At 37.8% G+C, this 25,953-nt stretch overlaps 1 protein-coding gene and 1 pseudogene across 8 annotated transcripts in view; one reads left to right on the top strand and one right to left on the bottom strand.

The window, feature by feature from the left end:
* Positions 1 to 25,953, top strand: part of SLC4A4 (solute carrier family 4 member 4) — a 345,028-nt gene that overhangs the window by 114,111 nt on the left and 204,964 nt on the right. For all 8 annotated transcript variants that reach the window (XM_045473804.1, XM_045473800.1, XM_045473803.1 and 5 more), the window contains exon 4: positions 24,884 to 25,019. In XM_045473804.1, the coding sequence (XP_045329760.1) occupies positions 24,884 to 25,019 (136 nt within the window). The remainder of the gene's footprint in view (positions 1 to 24,883; positions 25,020 to 25,953) is intronic.
* LOC123583863 lies at positions 18,508 to 19,200 on the bottom strand (annotated as a pseudogene).

Raw genomic sequence — 25,953 nt, 5'->3', positions numbered from 1 at the left:
CTTGGCCAAGTGACTTGATCTCTCTGAAACTTCAATTTTAGAATGGGCTTCTTCAGCGGACTCTTCTGAAAATTAAATTGCAGGTATGCATGCCTTGGGCATGATCTGACAACAGAAATTGAGGTATGCAGTGGCCCCTGCTTATAATGATTTACTATGTTAAATGAGAGATGAAGCATAAAGATGAAATGTGAACAAAATTTTATGTTTCATAATATATGATAAAATGTTAAGTCATGGAGTTTTAGCAAAAGAGGAGACTAGTGTCTTGCACATAGTATATTCAAACTTTTGACTAGGTAAGGCTGGGATATACAGACTGTTTTCTCATCTTTGCCACAAGTGTACTGTGAGTCGTAGAGCAAGTTATTTCACTTCTGCATTCCTCCCTCTGTATTTCAATTGTTCATTTATCAAACATCTGTTGAGAGATAGCAGTGTGCCAAGGCATACTGCACTAGAATCTAGGTATGGGACAAGGAACTGAGGCTTGCTCCCTGTTCACAGAAAGTTCCATGGAACTTACAACCTACTGGAAGAAGAGGCAGACATATCAAGACTTCATTATCCTGCAGTGTAAAAAGCGATGTAATAGTGCATGAGAGACATACACAAAGTCCTAGGGGTACTTACAGAAGATGCTGATTAAATCTCTCTGGAGTCAGGGAGAGGTTTATGAAAGAGATGGCAATGGAAAAGCAGTAAAGATTAGAAGGGACCATGTGTTATTCATCTTTGTATTAGTATTTCCCAAAGCATGGAGTGTGGCGCGTACCATGTGGTGTGCCCTCAGTAGTGAATTGGATGCTCAGTTGCAAGCCTGGGTGTTCTGAAGATCCATTCCTTCCAGTGTTTTTGTCATAGTTCCTCTACCTCTGTCAAACACAGTTCAGGCCTGTAATTTCCTTAGCGTCGGTGCACCAGGGTGGTTAAAAGCAGATGCCCTGAAGTCAGACTTCCCGGTTTCAGTTCCTATCTCTGCCACCTATTGACCGTTTGACCTTGGACGGGTTACTTCTCATTGCCTCAGTTTCCTCATCTATAAAATCTAGATGATTATGGTACCTAGAATTATTACATGGAAAAAAATTAAATGCAAAGAACTTAGAAAGAAGACTACATTTAAGGAACAGTAATCACATTAGATATTAGGAATTTTTATTTTTCATTTACATATATGTTTATCCTGAGTTTATTTATCAATAATGCTGCCTCACAGATACTCCTGTTAAATGCAAAAATAGTATTTTCCTGTATATTTTCTGACTGACAGAGGACAAAAAGAGAAGGTGACTTATTTTAAGAAACAGGTTGCGTATTCATGGCCTGTTCTTGCTTTAAAGCACTGATCATAAGTTTCTGGTTAATGCCACAAGGAACTCACATGTATTTTGCTAATCACAAATCATGCTTCTTGGCGGCCCCTTTTACTGTTAAAATGACCTCCAGGTTTGGATTTTTCTTCGCTCTTTATTAATGGTTAACAAACTGCTTAATGCACAGCAGGAAAGCCAAGTAAGCCTGAAGCGTTTAGAAAATGGCATGTGAATTAGTTGTAAACTGTTTCAGTAAACATTAAATGGGTGGCAATTACTTAAAGTGATTGCCTAAGTTTCATTAAAGTATTTAAGAGAAAAATATGTGCTTAATGCTGCTTTAATGATAAGGAAATCATTAGGGTAGCTTCCATCTAGGGTTTTACCAAACCAGCTTAATTCTTAACCTCATTGAGGACTTCTCCTAAAAAGACAGATTCCTGAGTCACCCCTCTTCCCTCAGATCTACTCGGGAACCTGGTAATCTGTATTTTTAATTACCTCAGATGAATCTGATGATCAAGACTGGAGAGCACAACTCAGATGTTGTCTAGCTAAAAGCCTGCTTTAAATATCGCCTTCGAGAATCTGAAAAATCACTTAAAGATACTTCACTGTAACTGATTATCAAGGGTTAACGGTGGTGAATGTAGAATGAAAGTACCTAAGAAAATGGAAGTCTGAGTTTTGGATTGCCTTCCTAAACCATCACCATCAGAAGTAATATCGTCGTGTACTAGGCTGTAGCAGGAAATGCTATATACCTAGATTTGCCACAATTTTTTAGGAAAGCAAAGAGTATAGATGAAAGCAAGGTAATCTGATCAGATGTTGTCTAATAAGTGAAAGCAGTGCATTTGTGAACAGATTTGCAAAAGAAATGCTGAGTACGCTTTTGAGGGAAGGTAGCCTTACCACAGATGGTAGGAGATGAACGGCAGGAAGCTACGTTCTCAAGGTGTGTGTGGCCAAGAAAACAAAGATACTGAGCTGCCAAGAGCAGTCAACTTGAGTAGGTTTTATGACTACTAATCACAACTTTAAAAATGTCTTCATTGTGGTAAGAACTGCTGAATACCCTCCCTCCTTCACTCCATCGACTATGACATTGCTCTAAACAGCTTTCTATAATACACATCTGGTCTTGCCACTTCCTGCTTGAGGCTTTCAACACTTCCCTATTGGTACTATAGGATAAAGTCTAAACGCCTTATCAAAGCATATAGGGCCATTCACAATTTATCTCATACCTATTTTTATAGTCTCCTCTCTCTTCTCATGCTTTGTGTTCCAGCCACATTGAACTGTAGACTCTCAGAGTGCTTTAAGGAAGAAAACAACATTATAGCCCCTATAACATCTGTTATAGCCCCTAGCATAGTGCCTAGTAGGGGCTCAGTACACAGTAGGTGCTTAGTAAGTGTTTTTGAGATGAATGAATAAATCAAAAGCACTTAACACAATTACTATAATTATCTGTTGACATGCGGGTTTTTCCATTCCGAGATATGAGCCCACGCAGAGCACTCTAGTGTGTGCACATCATAGATACCTATTACAAATTTGTGAATGAACCAATAGCCTGATAGGATCACAGACTGCAGGTACTTTGCATATTCTTAGTCAACCCTTAGTTATGCTACTGAAGGGAGAATGGATAAGCCAAATATATTGAATAATAATGGGTTTGATTTTTTTGGAATTTATAAAATTGTCAAGCCAAACAATGACTATCTAAATCTTGAGAGACTGGAAATTTGGCTGACTTTTTAGGTTCCTCCCTTTCCCAAGGAATTCTTTGTTTTTCTCTGTATTCTGTATTCAGTAGCATCAAACTTAAGACTCGTGTAAATACCATAGATTTAGGCAGAGCTGGCCTGTCACAAATCACTGTGTTAATAGTTCACACCTCACCAAGGCCGAGAAGTTGAACTGTTTAAGGACTTTGGCTTGAGCCGGGTTTCCTGGGAAAACAAAAATAGATAAGAGATATTGAATGTCATTATGTTACTTTATCATGATTAGTTTGGTTATGACTATGGTTTGTCAGTTAGGTCATTGTCACGTGTCGAGCCATTGCAGAGCTGACTGCCGGCAATGACTTAGACCTTTAATAAAGGCGGAGAAGACTTCCTTCTCAGACTGGGCGCCAGGTGCTCCCAGGGTTGGGTGGTGTGAAGGGCAGGATAAACATGTGATATTTACCTGAAACATCACTGTTGCTTGGATTTTTGCAAAGAAATATTTTTATAATAAAACGAACAGAAGTATTATTTTTAAATGTGAAATCCATGAGAGTCTTTAAAGGCTAAAGACAGCATGGAGACTTACAGAGACATTTTGAGGCTGGGGGGATGTCTCAGCTCTCCCCTCTGGTTAAAGTTTTGAAGAACACGCACATTAGACTAAAGGTTGGTTTGTATCTTGAAAGATTTAATGACCGTAGCATAGGCATTTTAAACTTCAGGAATACATTTGATGACAAAGTCCTTGAAAGTCTTAATTTTTGACTTCATTATTGAGGACTCTGAAGTTCTCTCTCACCTGCTTCTTGAGCATAAAGGGCAGAAGTACAGTCTCTAGCTTTACTTTGTTGCATGAGAAACTAGTTTGGAACCAAAGCTTTGGAGAGAGATGCTTTCCTGTTTTTGACAACAAGTCAAATCATGAACTGCTTTATTTAGAGCCAGTTGGAGATAGCATACTGCTGGCAATTCCAGAGCATTTAAAAAACAAAAGTTACGGTTATTAATTTTTGAAGCCACAAAAGCATGAATCAATGTTATAGCAGTGTCAGTATCTCAGTAGGAACTGGTTTCAGCTGAACTGTGGCAACAAAATAAATGTTTGCAGATTGTTTTGACAGAATGTCATTTACTGGGCTTCAATTTATTCTCCAACAGCCTTACTTCTGAAACAGAGTGGCTGCACTTGAAGTAGAGAAGAAAATCCTCCCTCTGAACCTTTCTGGACCTTAGCAAATAACTCTGCAAGCATTTGTAATGTAGATCTGCAAATGTTTTCAATAGGAACCAAATATGTTGCTAAGAGATGTGCCTGTAAACATCTGTTTGACATATTTTACCATGGCAGAGATTAGGGAAATGGACCCATAAAGCAAAGTGGTCAGCTGGTCACCATGGTGGTATAGGCCATTTTAAAACACAAGTCACATGTGTTTTTAAAGCTCTCTAAACAGGGCTGTAAAGTGGAAAGGTATTTTTTCAGCTAATGTCCTGAATTATTCTAAGCATTTATTGACCCTTGACAGTCTTAAAATTGTTATGTTCCTTAGCCAGTTTTTATGGGATACTTTTTTTTTTTAACTTCTAAGATTTTTTGAGGTCGTGTGTATACACTGTTAGTTGATTTTATTCTTATTTTTCAGTGTACACCCATCATTCAAACTTAGGCCCATGCAAACCCTAGGGTAGTTTTATTCCTGGAATGAATGTTTCTCTTCAAAACATTTTTTTTAACATTCATTTATTTTTGATAGACAGAATGAGACCGTGAGCAGGGTAGGGGCAGAGAGAGAGGGAGACACAGAATCGGAAGCAGGCTCCAGGCTCTGAGCTGTCAGCACAGAGTCCGATGCAGGGCTTGAACTCACGAAATGCGAGATCACGACCTGATCTGAAGTCGGACACTTAACCAACTGAGCCACCCAGGCGCCCCCATGAATGTTGTTTTTGTTTTTTTTTTTTAAATATGTCTTGAAAGTTGTTTGATGCGCTCGAAGAAAATACTTTTCCAAAGCAGTTGCCACAAAACTCATTTTACACAAAACTCTGCTTGTGTTTGTCTGCAGTTCATCTGACTCTTAAACAGATCTGTAACTTCCAAAGTTAAAACTGACAAGTTTATAGGCAAAGTTGTTTGAGCTCTGGAATGGATTTAGACAGCTCTTAAAGCCATTTAGAATCAGAGGAAAATAAATTAAAAGAAATAGAATGGATGGCTTGTTGAAAAGTAAAGGAATAATAGCTCCATCCCAAGCTTAATGTAGGAACATTTTAACACTCATTGAAGGCATTTGGTAATATAGAGTGCTTGGTAGGGTGCCTGGGTGGCTCAGTCGGTTAAGCATACGACTTCAGCTCAGGTCATGATCTTGCGGTTAGTGAGTTCGAGCGCCGCGTCGGGCTCTGTGCTGACAGGTCAGAGCCTGGAGTCTGCTTCCGATTCTGTGTCTCCTTCTCTCTCTGCCCACGCTCTGTCTCTTAATAAGAAATAAACATTAAACATATATATGCATATATATATGTGTGTGTGTGTGTGTGTGTGTGTGTGTGTGTGTGTGTAGTGCTTGGTTACTTTACAGAAAAGAAAAATAAAGGTTGTTATCAAGATTTTAACATCACTCACTTTCAAGGAGTTCAAATGACCAGATATGTTTTTGAGATATGGAGCATGGGCTGTGAAGGGTGCCCAGTGTTTTAAAATGCAGTAGAAATAGAATTTGAAGTGGGGAGGCATGCTATAGTAAAAAGAGTGTGGACTTTAGGGTCAGCCAAATCTATACCTACATTTTAAGTCTAGATCCCCCAATTACTATATTTGTACTTTGGGTAATATATGTAACTTCCTAGAATGTATTTCATTTGAATATAGACATAATAGTCCTTAGGTTATAGGAGTATATGGAGTGTATAGGAGTGTATAGAAAGTGTTCTTTCTTTCTTTCTTTCTTTCTTTCTTTCTTTCTTTCTTTCTTTCCTTCTTTCTTTCTTTGCTTCTTTCTTTCTTTGCTTCTTTCTTTCTTTCTTTCTTTCTTTCTTTCTTTCTTTCTTATTGAGGGAGAAAGAGAGAGCATGAGTGAGGGAGAGGGTCAGGGAGAGAGAGAAAGAGAGAGAGAGAGAGAGAGAGAGAGAGAGAATCTTAAGTGTCAGCGTGGAACCCTACTTGGTGGTTGAGCCCCTGAGCCTGGGATTGTGGCCTGAGCCTAAATCAAGAGTTGGACACTCAAATGACTGAACCACCCAGGCGCCCCTAGAAGTATTTCTTAGAAGAGATAATATATGTTCCCAGTAGGTGCTATTTACTGATGGATGTCCTCATTAAGTAGTATTTCTGATCAAGTGCCCTAACTAATGCAAATATTACAGTTTAAACTGCTTGGCCACAAAAAATAGAAAGCAAGCTGAAGACTTCTCAGTAAACCCCATATTAGTAACTAACTTTTGAAGAAACTTGCAGGTGGCGGTCAGTTGACAGAATAATGAAATACTGTGATAATGGATGATAGCAGTTTAAGCTTTGGAAGAAAAGTCTGCAGGGGGTTGTGCAGCCCAGTTTGCTTATATGTGATTATATCCCAAATAAGATTGTAAGCCAAGCGATTGTTCTCAAAGTCTTTGATCATTGAAAATAGGACAAGATTCAGGATAGAAAAGAAACTCATTTATGAAGTGAACTTGATTTCAGCATGTGAAAGGACACATTTTTTTTTTGACTCAACTCAGCACATTCTAATTTCAGAGGCAAATTAACCCATTGTTATTCATGGTGGGACATACCATACAAACATTTTAGAAATATATTGATTGTAGTTGATGTTTCTGAAGTGAATCCTTGGACATAGCCATCTATATGACTCAGATGAACCACTCTGTAGGAGAATATTTAATGTCTAAAGAATCCAATTTTTAATGTTCAGGCCTATTTTTTTTTTTAAGTTTATTTATTTATTTTGAGAGAGAGAGAGCACGAGCAGGGTGGGGGGCAGAGAGAGAGAGAAGGAGAGTGAAAGAATCCCAAGCAGGCTCCTCCCTGTCAGGGCAGAGCCTGACTTGGGGCTCGAACTCACAAACCACGAGATCATGACCTGAGAGGAGATCAAGAGTTGGATGCTTAACCAACTGAGCCACCCCATTGCCTTGGGCCTATTTTATATTAGTGGCCAGGAAAAAAATAATTAGGAATTGAGTTTTAGAATTCTTTTTAGGGTATTTACTTAGCTGAGATTACAAATAACTATTTGGTGGCATTTTTGGGTGTGTTTTAAAGTAGGATTAGATGAATATAACATTATAAGAACTGGGCATTGGCCAGTTTTCTTTTTTGTTTTCTTTTTTGAGTATACAAGGCAGAAGTTCAGAGTTTATTTAATAAGTATAATTTATTTTTATGTAAACCAACAATGGAATCTGTAAAAATATTTGGGTTCTTATTTTGAAAAATTAAGACTCTTTTTAGAAGCATGGTTAAGGACTGATTTACACGTTTTATTTTAACATGAATTTTGTTCTACTGTAATAGAGAATCACACTTCCTAAAATCTGTCTTAGGCAAGAGTAGACACTGGGTGAGCATATTTTAGGGTGTAACAGTCTTAATGTGTATGTATTTTGCATGCAGCTCAGAGATAACCAATATTGTTAAATATTTATTGAGTATCTCTTGGGTTGCTGATTGTGTATTTGTTTTGAAGACAGACACTATTGAAGAGACAAAGTAAATGATTGTCAGTATAACTTGTGCTCTATATAAAATTCTCAAATTCATCATAGTAAGTCACCCTTGTACTTAGCGTAGTTCTTTTCACTGCATGTTCTTTTTATCTGTGAACCATCATGCATACCTTTCCCTTTCTGTCTTTGGAAATCCCCGTCCTTATTCACATGCTTTTTTCTTCTTTCAGTGAAGTCTCAGCTTTTTTTGTTTTTAATTTTATGTTTGTTATTTTACAGAGAATGAGAGACAGAGCATTGAGTGGGGGAGGGGCAGAGAGCGAGGGAGATGCAGAATCTGAAGCAGGCTCCAGGCTCTGAGTTGTTAGCACAGAGCCTGACATGGGGCTCGACCTCATGGACCTTGAGATAATGATCTGAGCTGAGCTGAAGTCAGATGCTTAATTGACTGTGCCACCCAGGTGCCCCAACAACTACCAGGTCTCAGCTTTTTAATCATCTTAAATGCTTTGTGCTTACTCCCATCTTTGGAATTGGTTATGTGCCTTTACCAACTTTAGGTCACTGTCACTGAGGTTTATTTTTGTTCCATAGTTGATAATAAATTCATTGAAAAAGGAAGAGTAAACATGTCCATTCATTTTACAGCTCCTTTATGTGGCCAGTGTCTAAATATTCCTAGTTAGTACTTTGACTAAATCTTTGACTAAATAATAGGGGAAACAAAGGGTAAGACTATTGCTAAGGATTATCCCTCCAAAAATGCCAAATTCAGCTTTTTCAATCTTTGCATTTGAAAATTTGTTGTTCTGTTTCTCAAAGGAAAGATGAGATCAAAAGTGATGGAATGAATAGTACATTAGCAGATCATTTAATATAATGGCACTGTCTTGTATTTCTGAGTATTTTTCTAAAGCAGAAGAGCAAAATTCAGTTCCACTATCCACGGATGTGTCTTGTAATCTCTTCAGTCTTCCGGTTGTTATTATTTGTCAGCCAGATGGGAAAGCTGTCAAAGGGTAAAGGGGGATTTGATCAGATGGAATTCGAGCTGAGCACAGAATCTAGGTCTTACAATTCTGATTCCAGAATTGAATCACTCATGATGAAACATGACTCCATCCATGATTACTGTTTATTTAGGGTCATGTTGTCTCAAGAAGTAAATTCCTGTGATATCACTAGACAGGAGAGCGTATACAGAACCCCATCTGATCAATGAATGCTCCCTAAGCTATAAAGATCCATTTCCCCTGAAGTTTTGAGAACCAGCTGCTACAGACACTTTACTGATCACTTGAGGGAATTTTGCCAACATATCAGCAAGGCTTAGAGGGTCTTTAGAATCTTATTGATAAGAATCCTTCCTAAAATTTATTGAGAACACTTCCCCATCATGCCCCCAAACAACAGTACTTCTTAAGTGCATTTTCACATTATTAGACAACTTTAGTATTTATATTTAATATTTGCCTTGACCTTTAGATGCTACTGACTTGGTAACTTGACCATGATTCTTCCTTCTGGTCCCTTTAGGTTTGCTGTTTATATTTGGTGGCTTTGGCATGTGTACTTTGGCTTTCACTTATGGATTTTGGCTTTTCTTGCCTTTCAGGCCCAGAGTACCTTCTATTACCTTACTAGAAGTTTCCTGTCTCATTCTTCATAACCAAATCCCAATGATCCCCGCTTGCTAGCAGCTTTTTCCCACATAAGGAAGGCAGCAGAGGGATTTGGACAGTTTTCAGATGAATGTCTAATCTCTGCTTTAGAAGGATACTAAAGCATTTTATAAGCAGAGTTCTAGGAAAGACAGATTTCAGCTTATATAGTTCTTAAAGAGTGTGATAAATTGACAAATGTTATTTCTAAACCAGATTAAACTAATTTGTGATTGATCTAAAGAAAGAGTTGTCTGGGAAGGCAAAGGAACTCTTAAGTTTTATGATTGATATTTAATTAATTGGAAATTCTACACCCAGTTAAGGAATAGCTATACCTTACACAATCCACCATAAGCTTTAGAAGTGACAAAGTTCTTTGCCTGTCCTTTCTGAACAGGAAGCTGTTAATAATGAATCTCTTTTGAAGTGGCTCTCATTTACTTCCCTGATGAACCGAGGTTATCTTTAGATGACTCAAAGTGTTATGCACAGGTTTTTTTTTAATAAAGGATAAAGAAATGTTGGATGGGAAAATTATAGTAAAACTTCAACTATAAATTGCATTGAAGAGGGTGATTCCCTTACTTTTATTGATATTACTCTGTGAAGTACGGAGATTGTTCATAGCACACCTTCAGAGGAAATCAGAGACCCTAACCAGCCCACATACACACTCTGATCTGTGTTGGTCATCAGCTTTGTGTGGTTTAGCTATGTGGGTAGTTGAAAAGGAAGTTCACTGATCTAACAAATGATGTTCCTCTATTCTAAAATACAGTTCTAGAAACTAATCTGATTCCATTTTATTATTTACTGAAAATGGATTTAGCAAATGCCTGTTGATATTTTGGAAAAGTACTTAATGAAATAGCACGAAAACTTAGTTGTTTATGTTCATTAGGCTCTTGTTATTCCTGTGCCATTTTTGAAGTAGTTGAACTCAAGTTTTACAAGTAGGCTTCTAGATTCTGGTGTAGTTTTGAGGTCATTGCTGGCTAATGGACGTATGTGTTGCCGGTTGGCTTTCCTAATGCAGTCTTTCGGGCAGATAAAACAAGGTAAATGAAGAATTATGTTGTCTGAGAACACTAAAACTATAAATGTCAAGTGGATAGTGTTGGAGGACCTGTTAATTTTTTTCTTCACTGAGAATGTAATTAAGAGAGATTGGGCTCACTGCCACTAATTTTGGATCCTCAGCCCAGAGCAGACTTGTATAAGGCAGAAACGCTCATTGGAGAATCTTATTGACATTTCTGTATTATGTTCAGAGTTCTGTCAGAATCCTTAGACCATTGATATATCTGTGAGAAATGTGACCATTTTTTCTTTAGAAAGAACCAGGGCCTATGCAATGTTTCCTTGATTGCTGCATTCCCCTCTCTCCCCTTTTAAAATGGGATTTTATTTTGAATCACATTTTCTCAATATTGCTATCCAGGAAAGATGGGTAGAATTTTTTGGCAATGTAGGGGTGAAGTCAGAAATTCTGAAGATTCTTTAAAGCTTGGTGCCTTTATCCTTTTATGCATTTTGAAAGACAGTCTGCAGGAGGGGAGGATGTCTTCTTGGCTTGTGGAGGCCTCTAATGGCAGCATTAGCGTGGTGGTTGTGACACTAATTTTGGAACAATAAATTTAGCTACTTTGTATAGAAAGTAGCTGCACTTGAGCAAATCTGTAGAGTTTATTTTGGGAATCTTGAAGATTTCCTAATGTTGATGAAAATTGAGTCTGACTTTAGAAACCTCAGGGTATAAATTGTGCTGATAATTGTTCTGAGTTGAACCTGGAGAAACTGCTGATGTGTTCACTCTTAAGCGGAGTGATTCATCATGTAAACCTTATCGTGGACAGTTCTGGCAGAGCAAAGAGAAGTGGAGGAGTAGGGAGTAAGAAATTAAAGGAAAATGGAGATGAGAGCTGTGACATGCATTAGGAACTTTTAGGTCTTTTAGGAATAGGTGGCTGGGTGGCCATATTCTTTACCATCTTAATTAATGGGTGAGTTACTATGTACAGAAAGCATCTTACCTTCCCGTGCCACCTGCGTGAAGCCCCTCTCCTCATGTCCATTCTTCTGTGTCCATGGGATTATTTTTAGATAAGTATGGCTGCTAGCTTTCAGAACCATGGCCAGTCCTGTTACATGGTTCAGAATTGGCTGTTGGAATCTGTAGGCCGCAATAAAGGCATTGCTGGCACGTTGTGTTTGTTTTGGACATTTAAGAAAGATAATCGAGACTCTGTAGTTTCAAGTATGGTAGAGAAGTGTTTGGCTCTAATTTGACATGACTGTCCTCAAGTTAGCAATTAAAGATACCTTAATTGGTTTATTTGCCTTATAATAATGACATTAATGTTAATTTTAGAAAATTTGTTAATTACACAGAAGCAAAATGAGTAAAATAAGAATCCTCTATAATCCCATCATCCAGGGATAATAATTGTTGACATTTGGTGTATATTGTTCTGGTGTTTTTTTTCTGTATGCACTATATAAAACAGTAAGCCTTTGGGTTGAGAGTGCTAGAAACCCAATTATAACTGGGATAGACAGGCAAGAATTTATGAAGAATTTATTGATTGACTGAAAGAAAGTTTGGGTATAGCCAGGTCTTTGGGGAAAATGATTTGATCTGAACAAAAGACTAGGAAAAAAGCTAAACACAAGAGCCAGAAGTTCATTTTTATTCAGATCCATAAGGCATTAGGTAACTTGTAATTTTAATACCCTGGTTGGTAAACGTGGGTAGATGCACGTGGTCATAGGAATTCCTCTTCCTTACTTGAGTATGTCCTTTTCTCTTCTTCTGGAAATTTCCTGATATATGGTGTGTATCAAAAGATAATTTAGGACTCAAGCAGGGGCAGAACAACATCCTGAACTCTGTACTGACTTACCAAATCCTTATCATCTTGTCTGTCATGGTATTTCATCTAGACTTCTTGGTCACCTGCCTTTTTTTTTTTTTTTTTAACCACTGTGTTGCTTTGGTGCCTTAGGGATCACATCCTGGGGGACTTCGGGAACTTAATTCCTTGGCAGGGTATTGACATTGCCACACTGGTGCCCTGGCGACAGTGTCTTTAATGTGGTGCCTTTCCAGGTGCTTTTGCAGACAGAGGACATCAACGGTGGGGCGGGAGCCAAAAGTAGTATGTGTGAAATATCCCTTGCAGACCCAACAAATACTTGGCAGGTGGATTTATTAGTGGGCATGCATTCTTGTAATATGCAGCTGGGGCAGAGTCTATGAAATTGGTTTCTCTGAGCCTGTCTTCCCCCAAAAGGCTCATGAATACCATGCAAACTTGGCTTAAATGAAATAAGGAAAATGATATTGTGGAAAAGATATTGTGGAAAGAAACGCCCAGAAACAAGTCAAAAAGTTGAGTTTCATCGTTAGTTAGTTTAGTTATTATATTAATCCATGACAGCTGCCATAACAGAATGCCACAGACTGGATGGCTTAAACAATAGGAACTTATTTCTCACACTTCTAGAGGCTGAAAGTACAAGATCAAGGTGCTAGGTGATTTGGTTCCCTGATGAAGTACCTGGCTTGTGGGTGGCAGCCTTATCACTGTGTCCTCACAGGGTAGAAAAAGGAAGCAAGTCTCTGGTATCTCTTCTTATAAGAGCACCCATCCCATCATGAGGGCCCCACCCTCATAACCTCCTCTAAACCTAGTTACCTCCCAAAGCCCCATCTCCAAATTCTATCATAATGGGGGTTAGGATTTCAGTCCATAAATTTTGGGGGACACAATTCGGTCCATAACAGTTACTTGGTTTAGGTCACTTTTGAGGCTGCCAAAACCCCAAAATGACTGATTTGAATTTTATGTTTTTCTGGTAGAGATTCTTGAAATATTGAAATAATATTAATAATATAATTAATATAATTGGAATAGTTAATAAAAGACTTGGCAGACCAAAAAGTCTGGAATTTCATACATAAAATTTATTTGACTGCTAAGACTATCACTGAGACTAATTCTTTGTAAATGGCTTAGCACTACATTTAACACTACTGACAGGGAGCCTAGTTCTCATTTTTTCCAACCCACTATGTTGGCAGAAATTATAAAGGAGGAAGACAGGATAAGCTGGGGGATGTATGGGCTACCACCTTTTTGTCCTAAAGAATTTTGGGTATCTTATATTTATGACTTGGGTCATGATAACATTTTGTAATGTAAACTCTAGGTAAGTTATTTTTCTCAATATTTTGAAAAAGAAAGGCTAAGGACACAGCTGTTTTCCAAAAATGTCTCAGCAAACTCTAGTTCTTAATCGCCTTTTGCTAGCTGAAATGGAACTTACTCTGCTTCTAAATCACATAGTTTGGTAGTGTTCTGAAATCCAGGCTCCTCGCACCATTGACTTTCTATAGCTGAATAATAATGTCATGGCACATTAAGGATAATTGTGATAATTGACAGTTTTTCATGTGTGGGAGTTTATTAATACATGGATACCTAAGTATTTAAAAAAATTATTCATCTCAATAAATGCTATTTGGCTGTTTCAATTTCTTAGCTAATTTGAAACAGAAAAAGTAACCATCTAATTTACCTGTCTAGAGCCTGCCAGCATGTAAATCAATAGTCATTTTCTGGATTTATTGGGGTGGAGGTATGTGAAGGCATGGAGAAAGTCTAGATGCCTTGTATAGATCACTCCAAGAAAACCTGGATTCTATAAAAACAGGTTCTTCAATGCAATTAATTTGAAGATGCTAATATGTGGATGGCTTATATGAATTAGTTCCACTCTGACCCGTTAAAATGGAATCACAGACATATATATCAGGACACTTTTGGTTGCAAGTGACCAAAAAAAAAATGGTCTCAGATTACTGTAAGGTAAAAGGGAGTTGTCCTGTAAGATTGAAAAGTACCTGTCTTTAGGCATGGCTGAATCTAGGTGCTTAAATAATGGCACCAGTAACCTGTCTCTGCCTTGGTTCTGAGTTCTTCCATGTTTATTTTATTCTCAGGCAGACTCTTCCCTTAGAGTTGCAAGATCGTCCTCCCCACTCAAAGTGTTTATTGCCATTATAGGCACCTTAGCATAAAGTGAAAATTTATTTCCTGGAAATTCCAACAAAAGGCTGCCACTTATTTACTCTGATTGTCCTGGATTAGGTAAAGTGTCCAGTCAAAAATTAATTGCTGTGGCTAAGATTTGTGACATTCTCATTCTCCAGACCTGGGTCACAGGGAGTGATTCATCCTCATTGAACTTCTAAGTATAAAAATGGTTTTTCAAAGGCAAGTGGGATGCTGTTATCAGAAAAAGAGATTAAGGGTACTGAATGGGCAAAAGTAACCGATAGCCACTACAATGCATGTGTGTATTTTAAAGATTTATTTGTATATGTAGCTTTATTTAGCGATTTCTCAGTTCTTACAGTTAGGGATGTGGAATTGAAGTTTGAGGATTTTATATATACGTTTAAGTGTATTTTTAGATTATTACTATGGTCTAATAATTAGATAAATTGTGGAAGTTTTAGCAGCCATGGTGTTGACCTACAAACTTTTAACTCTGAATGGAGAGAAATATAATATGATAATTATGTAAGCCAGTTGGTGATAGCACATTGATAACTCAAAGAAATAAAAAGTAATTTCTTTTTATTACTTTGGTTTGAGAGCTAAGACTTTACCAGATGGTGAATTTTGCCAAGGAGAAAATACAAAATCAATAGGTCTTCATTTAACCCGCAGAAGGGAATTTGCATGTAAACTTGTCATGCTCAGTATGAATTGTTCATTATCATCATTATTTCTATTAAAAAAATTTTTTTTGGTAGCCTGTAGGGTGGCCACAGTGGGATGTTTTCCAGACCAAAAACAAAAGGGCACATTCACAAACTGCCTTTTGGTGGATAATGAACCAAATGTTCAGTTAATTTACTTTAGGACTATTTCATATGCCATTATGATTTCTGCCTCTTCTGAAATTCAGTATATTTACTATCTGTACTGTTCATGTAGCACTTTTTTAAAAAAATGAGGTCATCTTTTAGAGAATGGTGACTAAAAAGTGGGCTTGGAAATAACACAGGCGGGGTTGAGGTTATATCACTTACTAGTTGTGTGATCTTGGGGAAGTCCCTTAGTCTCTTAAATACTCAGTTTCCCTGCCTGTAATATGAGTAATACAAGATACTGATAACAGCAGATAATTCTTATTTTTGTGTAAAATAAAAGAGATAATAACTGAAGGACACTTAACACAGTGCCTGGTACAATTTAACCATTCAAAAATGTTGGTAACTGCATATTACATTCTTTTTTTTTTTTTTTAATTTTTTTTTCAACGTTTATTTATTTTTGGGACAGAGAGAGACAGAGCATGAACGGGGGAGGGGCAGAGAGAGAGGGAGACACAGAATCGGAAACAGGCTCCAGGCTCTGAGCCATCAGCCCAGAGCCCGACGCGGGGCTCGAACTCACGGACCGCGAGATCGTGACCTGGCTGAAGTCGGACGCTTAACCGACTGCGCCACCCAGGCGCCCCCATATTACATTCTTAATGATAGCATTTTCCCCATCGTTCCCCAATGTTAGGGACCTTATCTCAAAAATATTTTGTATACTCTCAACAAATAACATAGTGTCTCATACACTAAAAACTAATAAATATTAAGTTATCAAATGAGAATGTAAAACTATATTTTAATTATTGCTAAGCCTCAGGGAAGCAGAGGAAAGGAACAAAGAAAGAAAGTGTTTTTTTTTTTTTTTTGTCAGAAACTGGGGCAGAATATATATTGTTTATTCTTCCATTCATTTTCTTATTCATATATCCATTCTCTCTCTCTCTCTCTCTCTCTCTTTTTTTTTTTTTTTTTTTTTTTGTATAACTTGACTGTGCACAAGGTGGGCACCAAGAATAGCTTAGGTGAGTGAAGAAGCAGGTGGTTGGCTTAGTAGAGGTGCAAAGACCAAGTACAGCAATGGATAACACACAAAGTGGTGGATAGTAAATGTCTTAATAAAAGTGCAGATTAGATGTTGTGGTCCCTCAGGGTAGGAAGAGATTACATCTACCAGAGGAAAATAGCTTGGTCGAAGTGTTCATTCTTTTATTTGCAGCTTACTCAGTAGGAAACGGTGACTGTATTTTGGTCCCTGCGCAAGCTACTGCAAAGATGGATTAAGGGGAGGGTGGAAGAAGGACAGCTTCTAAAACTGAGGTATTTTCCATGTCAAAGCTCTTAATGGAGGCTTCCTTTTGCAGATGGTTATGTCTTCATGTACTTGAAAATGTCCAGGGTTTATTCATCCATATCTAACTCATTAATATTTCAAGTGATGATTAAGTACGTGGAACTTTGTTGGTCTTTAAGGAAAGTACATAGACAAAACTCTGTCTTCCAGGAGCTTGGTGATTAGTTTTGAGAGAGGTCACATCAACAAAAGTTTGGGAATAATGGCCAGGATACATATTTGTTGGTGCCCAAATGATAATTCAGGCAAAGTGTTGTTATGGTTTGAATAAAGGAGAGATTCATGTTTCTGTGAATGGTTAATATAAGTTATTAGAAAAGATAGAATTTTCAGCTGGGCCTTGGAAATTGAGTCAGAGTTAGATAGAGAGGAGAGAAAAGACTATAAATAGACAGGAAAAATGAAAAAAAAGATCTGAAGATGAGCAGGTATATTCTTTCCTCCCTCCCTCCCTCCCTCCCTCCCTCCCTCCCTCCCTCCCTCCCTCCCTCCCTTCCTTCCTTCCTTCCTTCCTTCCTTCCTTCCTTCCTTCCTTCCTTCCATTGTTTCTTTACTGATCAACAGCTGGGCTGCTTCCAAGCTAAAAAAAAAAAAATGGTGCCACAAATACTCTTGGGTCCATCTCTTTGTTCAAGATTAATTTCTAGAAGCAGAAGTTCTGGCTCCAAACCCAGAATATTTTGATTTTTAATTGATATTGCTAACTTACACTCTATAAAGTTTATATAAGTTTACAAGGAAGAAAAGGCTATTTCTTTGGGTATCTAACAATTAAAGTCTTTGCTAACATGATGGATAAAACATGTTTTAATTTTAATTTGATAATTTTGTGAAGTTTAGTTTCTAATTACTAATTTTGGTTGCTAGCATTATCCATTTTCACTTCATTATGCCTTTGAATTTTTAATTTTAGCCATATGCCTGTTATTATTCTTTTTTTGTGAAGAGAAGCCTGTTCTATATTGCAGTGTCTCATGGAATCTCACCCAAGATCAGAAACAGAGTTTTTAGATATCTCAGACCTTATCTTTTAACCTTCAAAGGATGGTCTCCTACCTGCTTCTTCACTATCCATATGGATTATACTGGAGTTCTCAACTCACTGATTTCCTATTTGAGCGAACAGAACTTTTTTTTCAGAAGTGTGATATACATAGAGTAATTCATGTCCCTACTTTGATCTAATTTTCTGTTAATATCTGAGTTCTAGCTCTTCTATGTATAATTTACTTCAGACTTTTGCACAGATCTGTCTTGCTCCTATCTTTAAAGGTCGTGGTTTCAACCCATGCTATCTGGGGATTCTCCCCCTTTGGTGTCTTGGTAGATGTGCTACCCTAGGCAGGTGCTCATCCTTGATGAGTATTCAGACAGTGATAACAAGAAAAGTTCCACAAATGGTATTTGGCATAATCTAGTTAAGATTAATCTTAATTATAGTCTAGTTAAGATTAAGATTAATAAATAAAACACATTGCTTAGAAATAATTATCCAGTTAAAGACGATGTTGTGTATATATATATAATGGAGTATTACTCTGCAATCAAAAAGAATGAAATCTTGCCATTTGTAATTACATGGATGGAAAGAGAGGGTATTATGCTAAGCGAAATTAGTCAGAGAAAGGCAAATATCATATGACTTCACTCATATGAGGACTTTAAGATACAAAACAGATGAACATAGGGGAAGGGAAGCAAAAGTAATGTAAAAACAGGGAGGGAGACAAAACATGAGACTCTTAAATATGGAGAACAAACAGAGGGTTGCTGGAGGGGTTGTGGGAGGAGGATGGGCTAAATGGGTAAGGGGAATTAAGGAATCTACTCCTGAAATCATTGTTGCACTATATGCTAACTAACTTGGATGTAAATTAAAAAATAAACAAATTAAAAAAGATTAAGGGGAAAAAAAGAAATAATTACCCATTGTTCTAAAGTCAACCAAAGTCTTTTTTTCCTAATATTAAAATATATAATTAGAGGGGAGAGGGAGCAACTTGAAGTAAATCAGAAAACACATTCACATTAATTGTTATCTTTATACACTTCAAATTTATACATAACAATTTTTTCCTCCTGGACACCAGAAAGAACACCTGGGTATTCTGGGAGAAGTTTACATTTCTCCAAATCGATTAATGGAAAAAATGTGTTGCTTTCAAATTCCTGCATGATTCTTGTTACAGCTAGTCTAGGATGGCCTGGCTTGTCCATAGTTTCCTTATAAGCAGAACTGCCTCCCACTGTCCAAACCACGTCCACTTCTTTGTTAATTCTGATTGCTTAATACGTTTTAAGTCATCATCCAGACTTTTGGCTAGAAAATGAGCTCCTTGTGAAGGTTCCTTGAGTTCTCTACTTAGAACTGGATTAATTCTGTCCTTTAAAGGTCAGCTCTTCTAGGGAAGAGAGAGTCATGTCTTCCTACCCATAATCACAAAATTCTGTTTACCTTCTGCTGAGGTTGTGGTCCTTCTCCGGAAATTCTTAAATTCATTCCTGAACGGGGCCAGGGTAGGTTTCTGTTCTTGCCATTGCCCATCTTCTGGGACACGGGTTAGCAGATGAACTGTGACAGCAGCAATAAACACCTCTGAGCTTGCTTGTGACACTGGGACTCCTGGCTGAGCTTGGTGCAAAACTGAGCAGGTATGTTCTTCTGTCACCAGACACTTCTGGGGTGTTGTAGGAGACTGGTTGGACACACAGATTGGACCCAAAGTGACATGAAAGGCAAACTGAGAGTTGACTGTTTAGCCAGGCATGGCGAAGTGTCCTCTCATACATCATCTTTGATTGATAGACAGTGGCTGCTCTGAGGCCAGGTTCAGGCTCAACAATCATTTGGTTGTGGTGATGTGTACGTGATGTGTGCTGTGGGTGCTGGCGGTGGGAGTGGGTATTTTTGGTTTTTTTTTTGAAAAAAAAAAAAAAATCCAAAACACATTCTAACCAGAGGGCAGAATAAAAAAAGAGGAAAAAAAAAATCAAGGCAGATTAGAGGCATTAACTTGGCTTTGATCTACAGGCCTTCTGTTCTGACAAAGGTGATTGGATTAATTTGACAGTTTTTCTTTCTCTCCCTTATTTCCTGTCTCCCTGTCCCTTTCTTTCATTTTTCTCCAGGTTCTCTTTTGTGATGAAACTAGGTTAGTTATTACTTAGAATCATAATCTATTCATCTGTAATGCAGGTTGATTTCCTGATGTTTTCTCCCCTCCCGTATTAAAGTGAGACTAAAAAGGTTTATTTTGCCCTGTTCTTTTATTGGCTGTTTCCCAGAAAGGTACACCTTTATGTTCTCATTACCAAAGCTACTAAATTCACTGAAGTAATACGTGCAGAACTTTTGGCCTTTTTCTTTCCTACCTTATATATTTTCAACATATAGGGGCTCTTAGGGCCAATATCTGTGAGTACTTTCTTTCTTAGAAGCTAGTCAGGTTTTGCTGGTAAGGGCTGGCAATTTTAAAACTAATTTAAACCTTGTATTTTAGCCTCTATAATGATCATCACCATCCTGTTTTTCAGGTGGGGAACTTGAGACACAGAAAGGGTAATTAACTTGTCTCAGGTCATACAGCATAAAAGTAGCAGAGTTTGGATCCAAACCTAGGTAGTTTGGTTCCAGAGTCTATATGCTTAATCTCAATGCTATGTCTTCTACTTAGCTCATTTCCCTATTTGATTAAAAGTTACGGGGGCGCCTGGGTGGCGCAGTCGGTTAAGCGTCCGACTTCAGCCAGGTCACGATCTCGCGGTCCATGAGTTCGAGCCCCGCGTCGGGCTCCGGGCTGATGACTCAGAGCCTGGAGCCTGTTTCAGATTCTGTGTCTCCCTCTCTCTCTGACCCTCCCCCGTTCATGGTCTGTCTCTCTCTGTCCCAAAAATAAATAAACGTTGAAAAAAAAAAAAAGAATTTTAAAAGTTACGGGGAAAAAATGAATTCCTGACATCCTTCATTAGGGAGACTCTCATTCTGCATATCTTTATGTTAAGAATGATGTTAGAAATGGGGAAGGGTATTTGCTGGCTACAGAGTATGCCTTTCCCACAGGTCTGTATTCACAGTACAATTGCTGTGGCCTCTTCTAATTTCTGGGGAACCTTAGGGGAGCAACTGGGGGAAGAAACTTACTGGAGTATCAAGCGAGTTTATGACACAAGATTTTGGAATTTTATCCCAAAGGGGATTGTTATACTGGTCGTTCAGAAGCTGTGCTTAGCACATAAGACAAGTTACACATGAGACCCAGAGAGTGCGAACTGGTAGTAATGTCACAGCCTTCTTCCATTCCAGTGTGTGGAAGCCACAGCTAAGTCTGTTTGATAAGCAGTGAGTTGTGCTTTCCTAATTTGAGGATCCTGGATCTCAGAGTACTGCTCCTTGGATCAGAGCTGAGCAGAGATATGTGCTGTGGCTCTGCAGGTAGAGTCTCTTTTCTAATGAGGAGAAAGATTTATTCTTCTCTGTTAGAGGTGGGGACTAACATCACGTTTTTAGAAATGAACAAAAAAATTGATCCTCTAAATGTACATTTTTCCTTTCCAAAAGCTAGTTCTACCTCAGCAATCTTTGATGTTGAACGTTGATGAAAAGTCCATCAAATCTCTGATTGTCTGTTTCAGGACCACTATTGTATAACCACATTTTTAGTAGTCTGAAGTCTTAGACAGATTCCAAATTGTACTCATCACTTCTTACCCACCCCCATCATTTCTTTCATGACTTCCATGATTCTCTAGAATGATTACACTTTCCATTTCCTTGTTGGAAAGGCATTGCAAGTCTTTTTACGTAAAAGTTCTGAAACTTTTATTTTTGTTTCTCACAGAGATGTTAAGAAATTTCACAGTCATTTTTTCTCTAATTACTGAAATTAAATACATTGTATCTTATATTAATATATATTCAATTATCTTATTTGAATGTTCCACAAACACAGAACAGTCTGCAGATATATTTTTTTGGTTTATGTACTAATTTATTCATTCATTTAAGCAATTAATTATTCACTGAACAATTAATTAGTTAATGTTTGCATCCCTTTCTAGAGATGTAAACTTGATAAGAACAAGGATCTTGTCAAGTTTTTTCCTTTATCTTCAGAGCCTGAAACTAAGCCTATTTAGAGCAAAGACAGTACTCCATAAATACTGCTGAATGAATGCATGAATGAATTGTGCACACTGCAGAACAGATAGAAAAGTGAAAGGAAGAAAATAGAAGCCCTAGAAATAAACTGTATAACATTTAAAAGTTGTATATATAGGCCGTCCTTGCTTTGCGTGGTAGTGCGAGGCCATAAATATGACTATTCAAGCTGAAGTTAATGCAAAACAATCCTAATAATCAATGAGAAAAGCTACTATTTTTCTTTGACCTTTAAAAAATTTTGCCGTGTCATTGAAATCTCTCTTGCTGTTTGTTATAAAGATATAGGAAAATGAAAAAAATAGTAAAACTAATATTTAACACACTCTAAATCATCAGAAGCATTGAGATTAAAGTGTTTTGTTTCTTCTTAAAATCTTCTCAGAAGTAGTTTGAATAGCCGTGCCTTCGTCCCATTGTACAATTTATGATATGAAGCAAGCATCTTTTCTGTTCCCAACCGAATTGCATACTCCTCTCTAAGTTTGGATCCGCTTCCAACATTTTCTCCTTTTTGCTTTCCATGTCAAGAAATGTCTCTGAGAGTTCCTTTAATGTGAGTTTTTTTTTTTTTATGTGTGTGAGTTTTTTGTTTGTTTTCTGTTTTGCTAGCATCACTTCCTCTGGGACATCTTTATTGTTTTGGTTCAGCCACTTTCGTTATTTACATTGTGAAGTTTGTGTGCTGCGCTGTGCGCCTTTTGACTGTGTGTCTAGATTCTCTCACATGGCGATTGGCAGCATTGTCAACCTCCCCATGAGCAGCGTTCTGTCTTCTGTAACCCCTTTTACATTTGACACAGATTTCATTTCTACCATATCACTTTTTGTCTGTACTCGACTTTCATCTCTTTTGGCTACTTCCCTCTTTTGGTTACTTATATTATATGAATTTATCATTGAAAGATAGGAAGGCAACACAGATACACACTTTGCTGCCTGTATATGAACTGGGTACCAGATGGCCAGTGACCAATCACTGACAGACTTTGCAAAAAGCATTATGATTGGTCACTGATCATGATGTATATATGTTATTTACATAGTAACTTATGGACTGAAGAACTAGCAGTGAAATTCGTCCTTTGTGCAATTACTCACAGTTAATACACTATGATAACTAAAATTTGAACTGTATTATTGGGGGACTGGTGTTCTTTAACTAAATGGTGGTGCCTGCAATTCACACACACTGGAACCATGCAGAGTGAGGGCTCTCTCAATTCCAGGCTTTATTTTGTGGATATGTGTGTATTTTTTTCTTTACTAAAGTGGGATCACTTTATTTGCATGACTTTGCAATGTTATTTTTCATTTAATCTTGTATATATGTCAAAAAATCATCTTGACTTCATGTTTTATAACTACATGGTAATTTATTGGATAGTTATAATACAGTTTATTTAACCAATCCTTTTTGGACATTTAGGCTTTTATTTTTCACAGTTATCAACAGTGTTGCATTGGATACCTCAGTCTTTGAGATAACAACTATTACTCGGAATGAATGTCTTTTTAGTGGTAGCATTACTGGCTCACAAGATATATATACTTTTAAAACATTTTCATATCCTTTTAAATTTCCCTTCAGAGAGATATTCCCATTTAGGCTTCTACCAGTGACATAAACTGAGAGGTGCTGGTGTACATGTTCTAAATCTCTGGCAACATTGGGATGATCATTTTTGAAAATATTTGCCATTTTCATAGGTAAAACATGTATTCTATTCTATTCTATTCTATTCTATTCTATTCTATTCTATTCTATTCTATTCTATTCTATTCTATTTTGAGAGAGAGAGCATGCAGGGGAAGGGCAGAGAGGGAGAGAGAGAGAATCCCAAGCAGGCTCTGTACTGACAGCGTGGAGCCCGATGTGGGGCTTGATCATGACTGTGAAATCATGACCTGAACCAAAATCAAGAATTGGATGCTTAACTGACTGAGCCACCCAGACACCTCATTACTTTAATAATTAGTTTTAATGACTAGTTAGGTTGAATATTTTCCATGAGTTTATTTGTAGTATTTTTTGAGCTGTGGCATTGCATCCTGTCCTATTATAGTAGTTTTCAGATGGTAAGAATTTTCTTTTTTTATTGAGTACATATGTTTCTGCAATCGTGTGTGTGTGTGTGTGTGTGTGTGTGTGTGTGTGTGTGTGCATACACACACATGTATCTGTGTACCTGGACTACATTCACATGGATATACCATTCTTGGCTTTACCCAAGGATTTTAAAGAGTATCTCTGTGCCTTAGTTTTGTAGTATGGCCATCAGTTTTCAGATGTTTTCCTTTAAAAAAAAAAAAAAGGGAAAATTAACCACAACCTGAGGGAAGTTCTAGTTAATTTTTTGTTACAAGATTTTCAGGAGATAGGGTCAAAAGGAGCTAGTAGGACATTTAATTATGTGCTTGAGTGTGTCAGAAAAGTTTTTTTCCTCAGGTGTACAATAGTTTACTTGGGCTTGTTTTTCAAGTGTATTGAAGTGTGACTAAACATTTTTGGGTACTGCCATTATGTAAAGAAGAGGCCCCATCTTGTTAAATATTCCCTCATCAACTTTGCACTTAGCAAGTTACAGGCAGCGAGGATCCTGTGAGGGCATGAGCTTTAGGCATTGGACAGAGGGAGGGTGGGTGGGAGGCAAGGGCCTGGGGTAACTCAGGATTGGAGTGCTCTGTTTCCCCCTCCCATTGCTGTAGAAGAAGTGATTGGCTCAGGCTGGTTTCTGTCTACTAATTTTGGATGGGTCATAAGTGGGGAAGGAGGGAAGGTCATGTGGTTGGACCTCAGCTCATCTGAGGGCTAAAGGTTCTTTGTGACACTCCACACAGAACCGGAGCCCTGTCCTGGAGAGCGGTGGCGAGCTGAGATACAGCTTAGGGCTGAAGGAACAGAGAAGGGCTTTGAGTTCTTTCTGTCTTTAGGTTGGGGATAAGAGAGGCCCAGCAAGGAGGATGTCCACGGAAAACATGGCTGGGAAGCCCAATAGCCTTGGGGACAGAGGAAGAGCTCGAAGCTACACTTTCCTCAGGGTTGTCCAGCCAGTGTTTAACCGCAGTATTTTCACTTCCGCAGTCTCTCCTGCTGCAGAACGTATCCGATTCATCTTGGGTGAGGAGGATGACAGCCCCGCACCCCCTCAACTCTTCACTGAACTGGATGAGCTGCTGGCTGTGGATGGGCAGGAGATGGAGTGGAAGGAGACAGCGAGGTGAGGCATGGCTCGCTGTGCACTGCTGACCTGGGGAATCAAATGCAGGGCAAGATTGTTGTCCGTGAGCATCTTTCTCTCTCCTTCACACTTTGAATAACTGATGAGCATCATGTTGGCTGGGTTAAGGAATGAAAGGATTCTTTTAATTCTCTTTTGTATTGATGTGGATGCAGGACACCCTTTATTTCACTGCTGGAACATTGTTTCATTGATTCGTGTTGTTACAGTTTTAACCTTTATAAGGAATTAGAAGTAAACCTCTATTCGTATGCTGTTTAATAGTAAAATGTCTTAGATAAACTCAAGCACCCTAACATGATAGGCTAGAGATATGTGTCCACAGTCTCCACATGCTAGGGTATCTTGTGAAATCACGTCTGATTTTTTTGTCCATTCCCAGTTAGGAGGGAGTTGCAAAGACAATGACTGTTTATACACAAACTTGCCATTATTCCAAGTGAAAATATATTATCTTTTAAGTATCCAACAAAAAGCCAAGTAGAACGTTCACTCGAATTGGAAGTTTAGAGACCTGAGTTGAATTTCAGATTTCTCACCTGTTAGCTGCCCAGTACTCAGTTTCTCAGAACTTTGATTTCATCATCAATAAAATGATCTACTACATATAATATATATGAAGGCAATATAAGATAGATAATATATGTAAGTGTAATACTACTTAATATTTGTCTAATTATAGCATGGATATTTATATACATGTCTATATGCGTGTATACATATGGAAATACTTTGTAAATTGTTAAGGACTACCGATACATCTAAGGCTTCATTTGTCTCATGATAATAGAGCTTTACTTTCTTTCTGGATGTAGACTCCATTATATACTCCACACTGTAATTCTAGGATATACAGCAATTATATAATATAAAAACTTAGATATAATGCAGTTATTGGTCTCTCACTGTCATA

This window comes from Leopardus geoffroyi, chromosome B1 (genome assembly GCF_018350155.1).
Source record: "Leopardus geoffroyi isolate Oge1 chromosome B1, O.geoffroyi_Oge1_pat1.0, whole genome shotgun sequence".
NCBI lineage: Eukaryota > Metazoa > Chordata > Mammalia > Carnivora > Felidae > Leopardus > Leopardus geoffroyi.
This window is presented reverse-complemented; position numbering and strand designations above follow the sequence as displayed.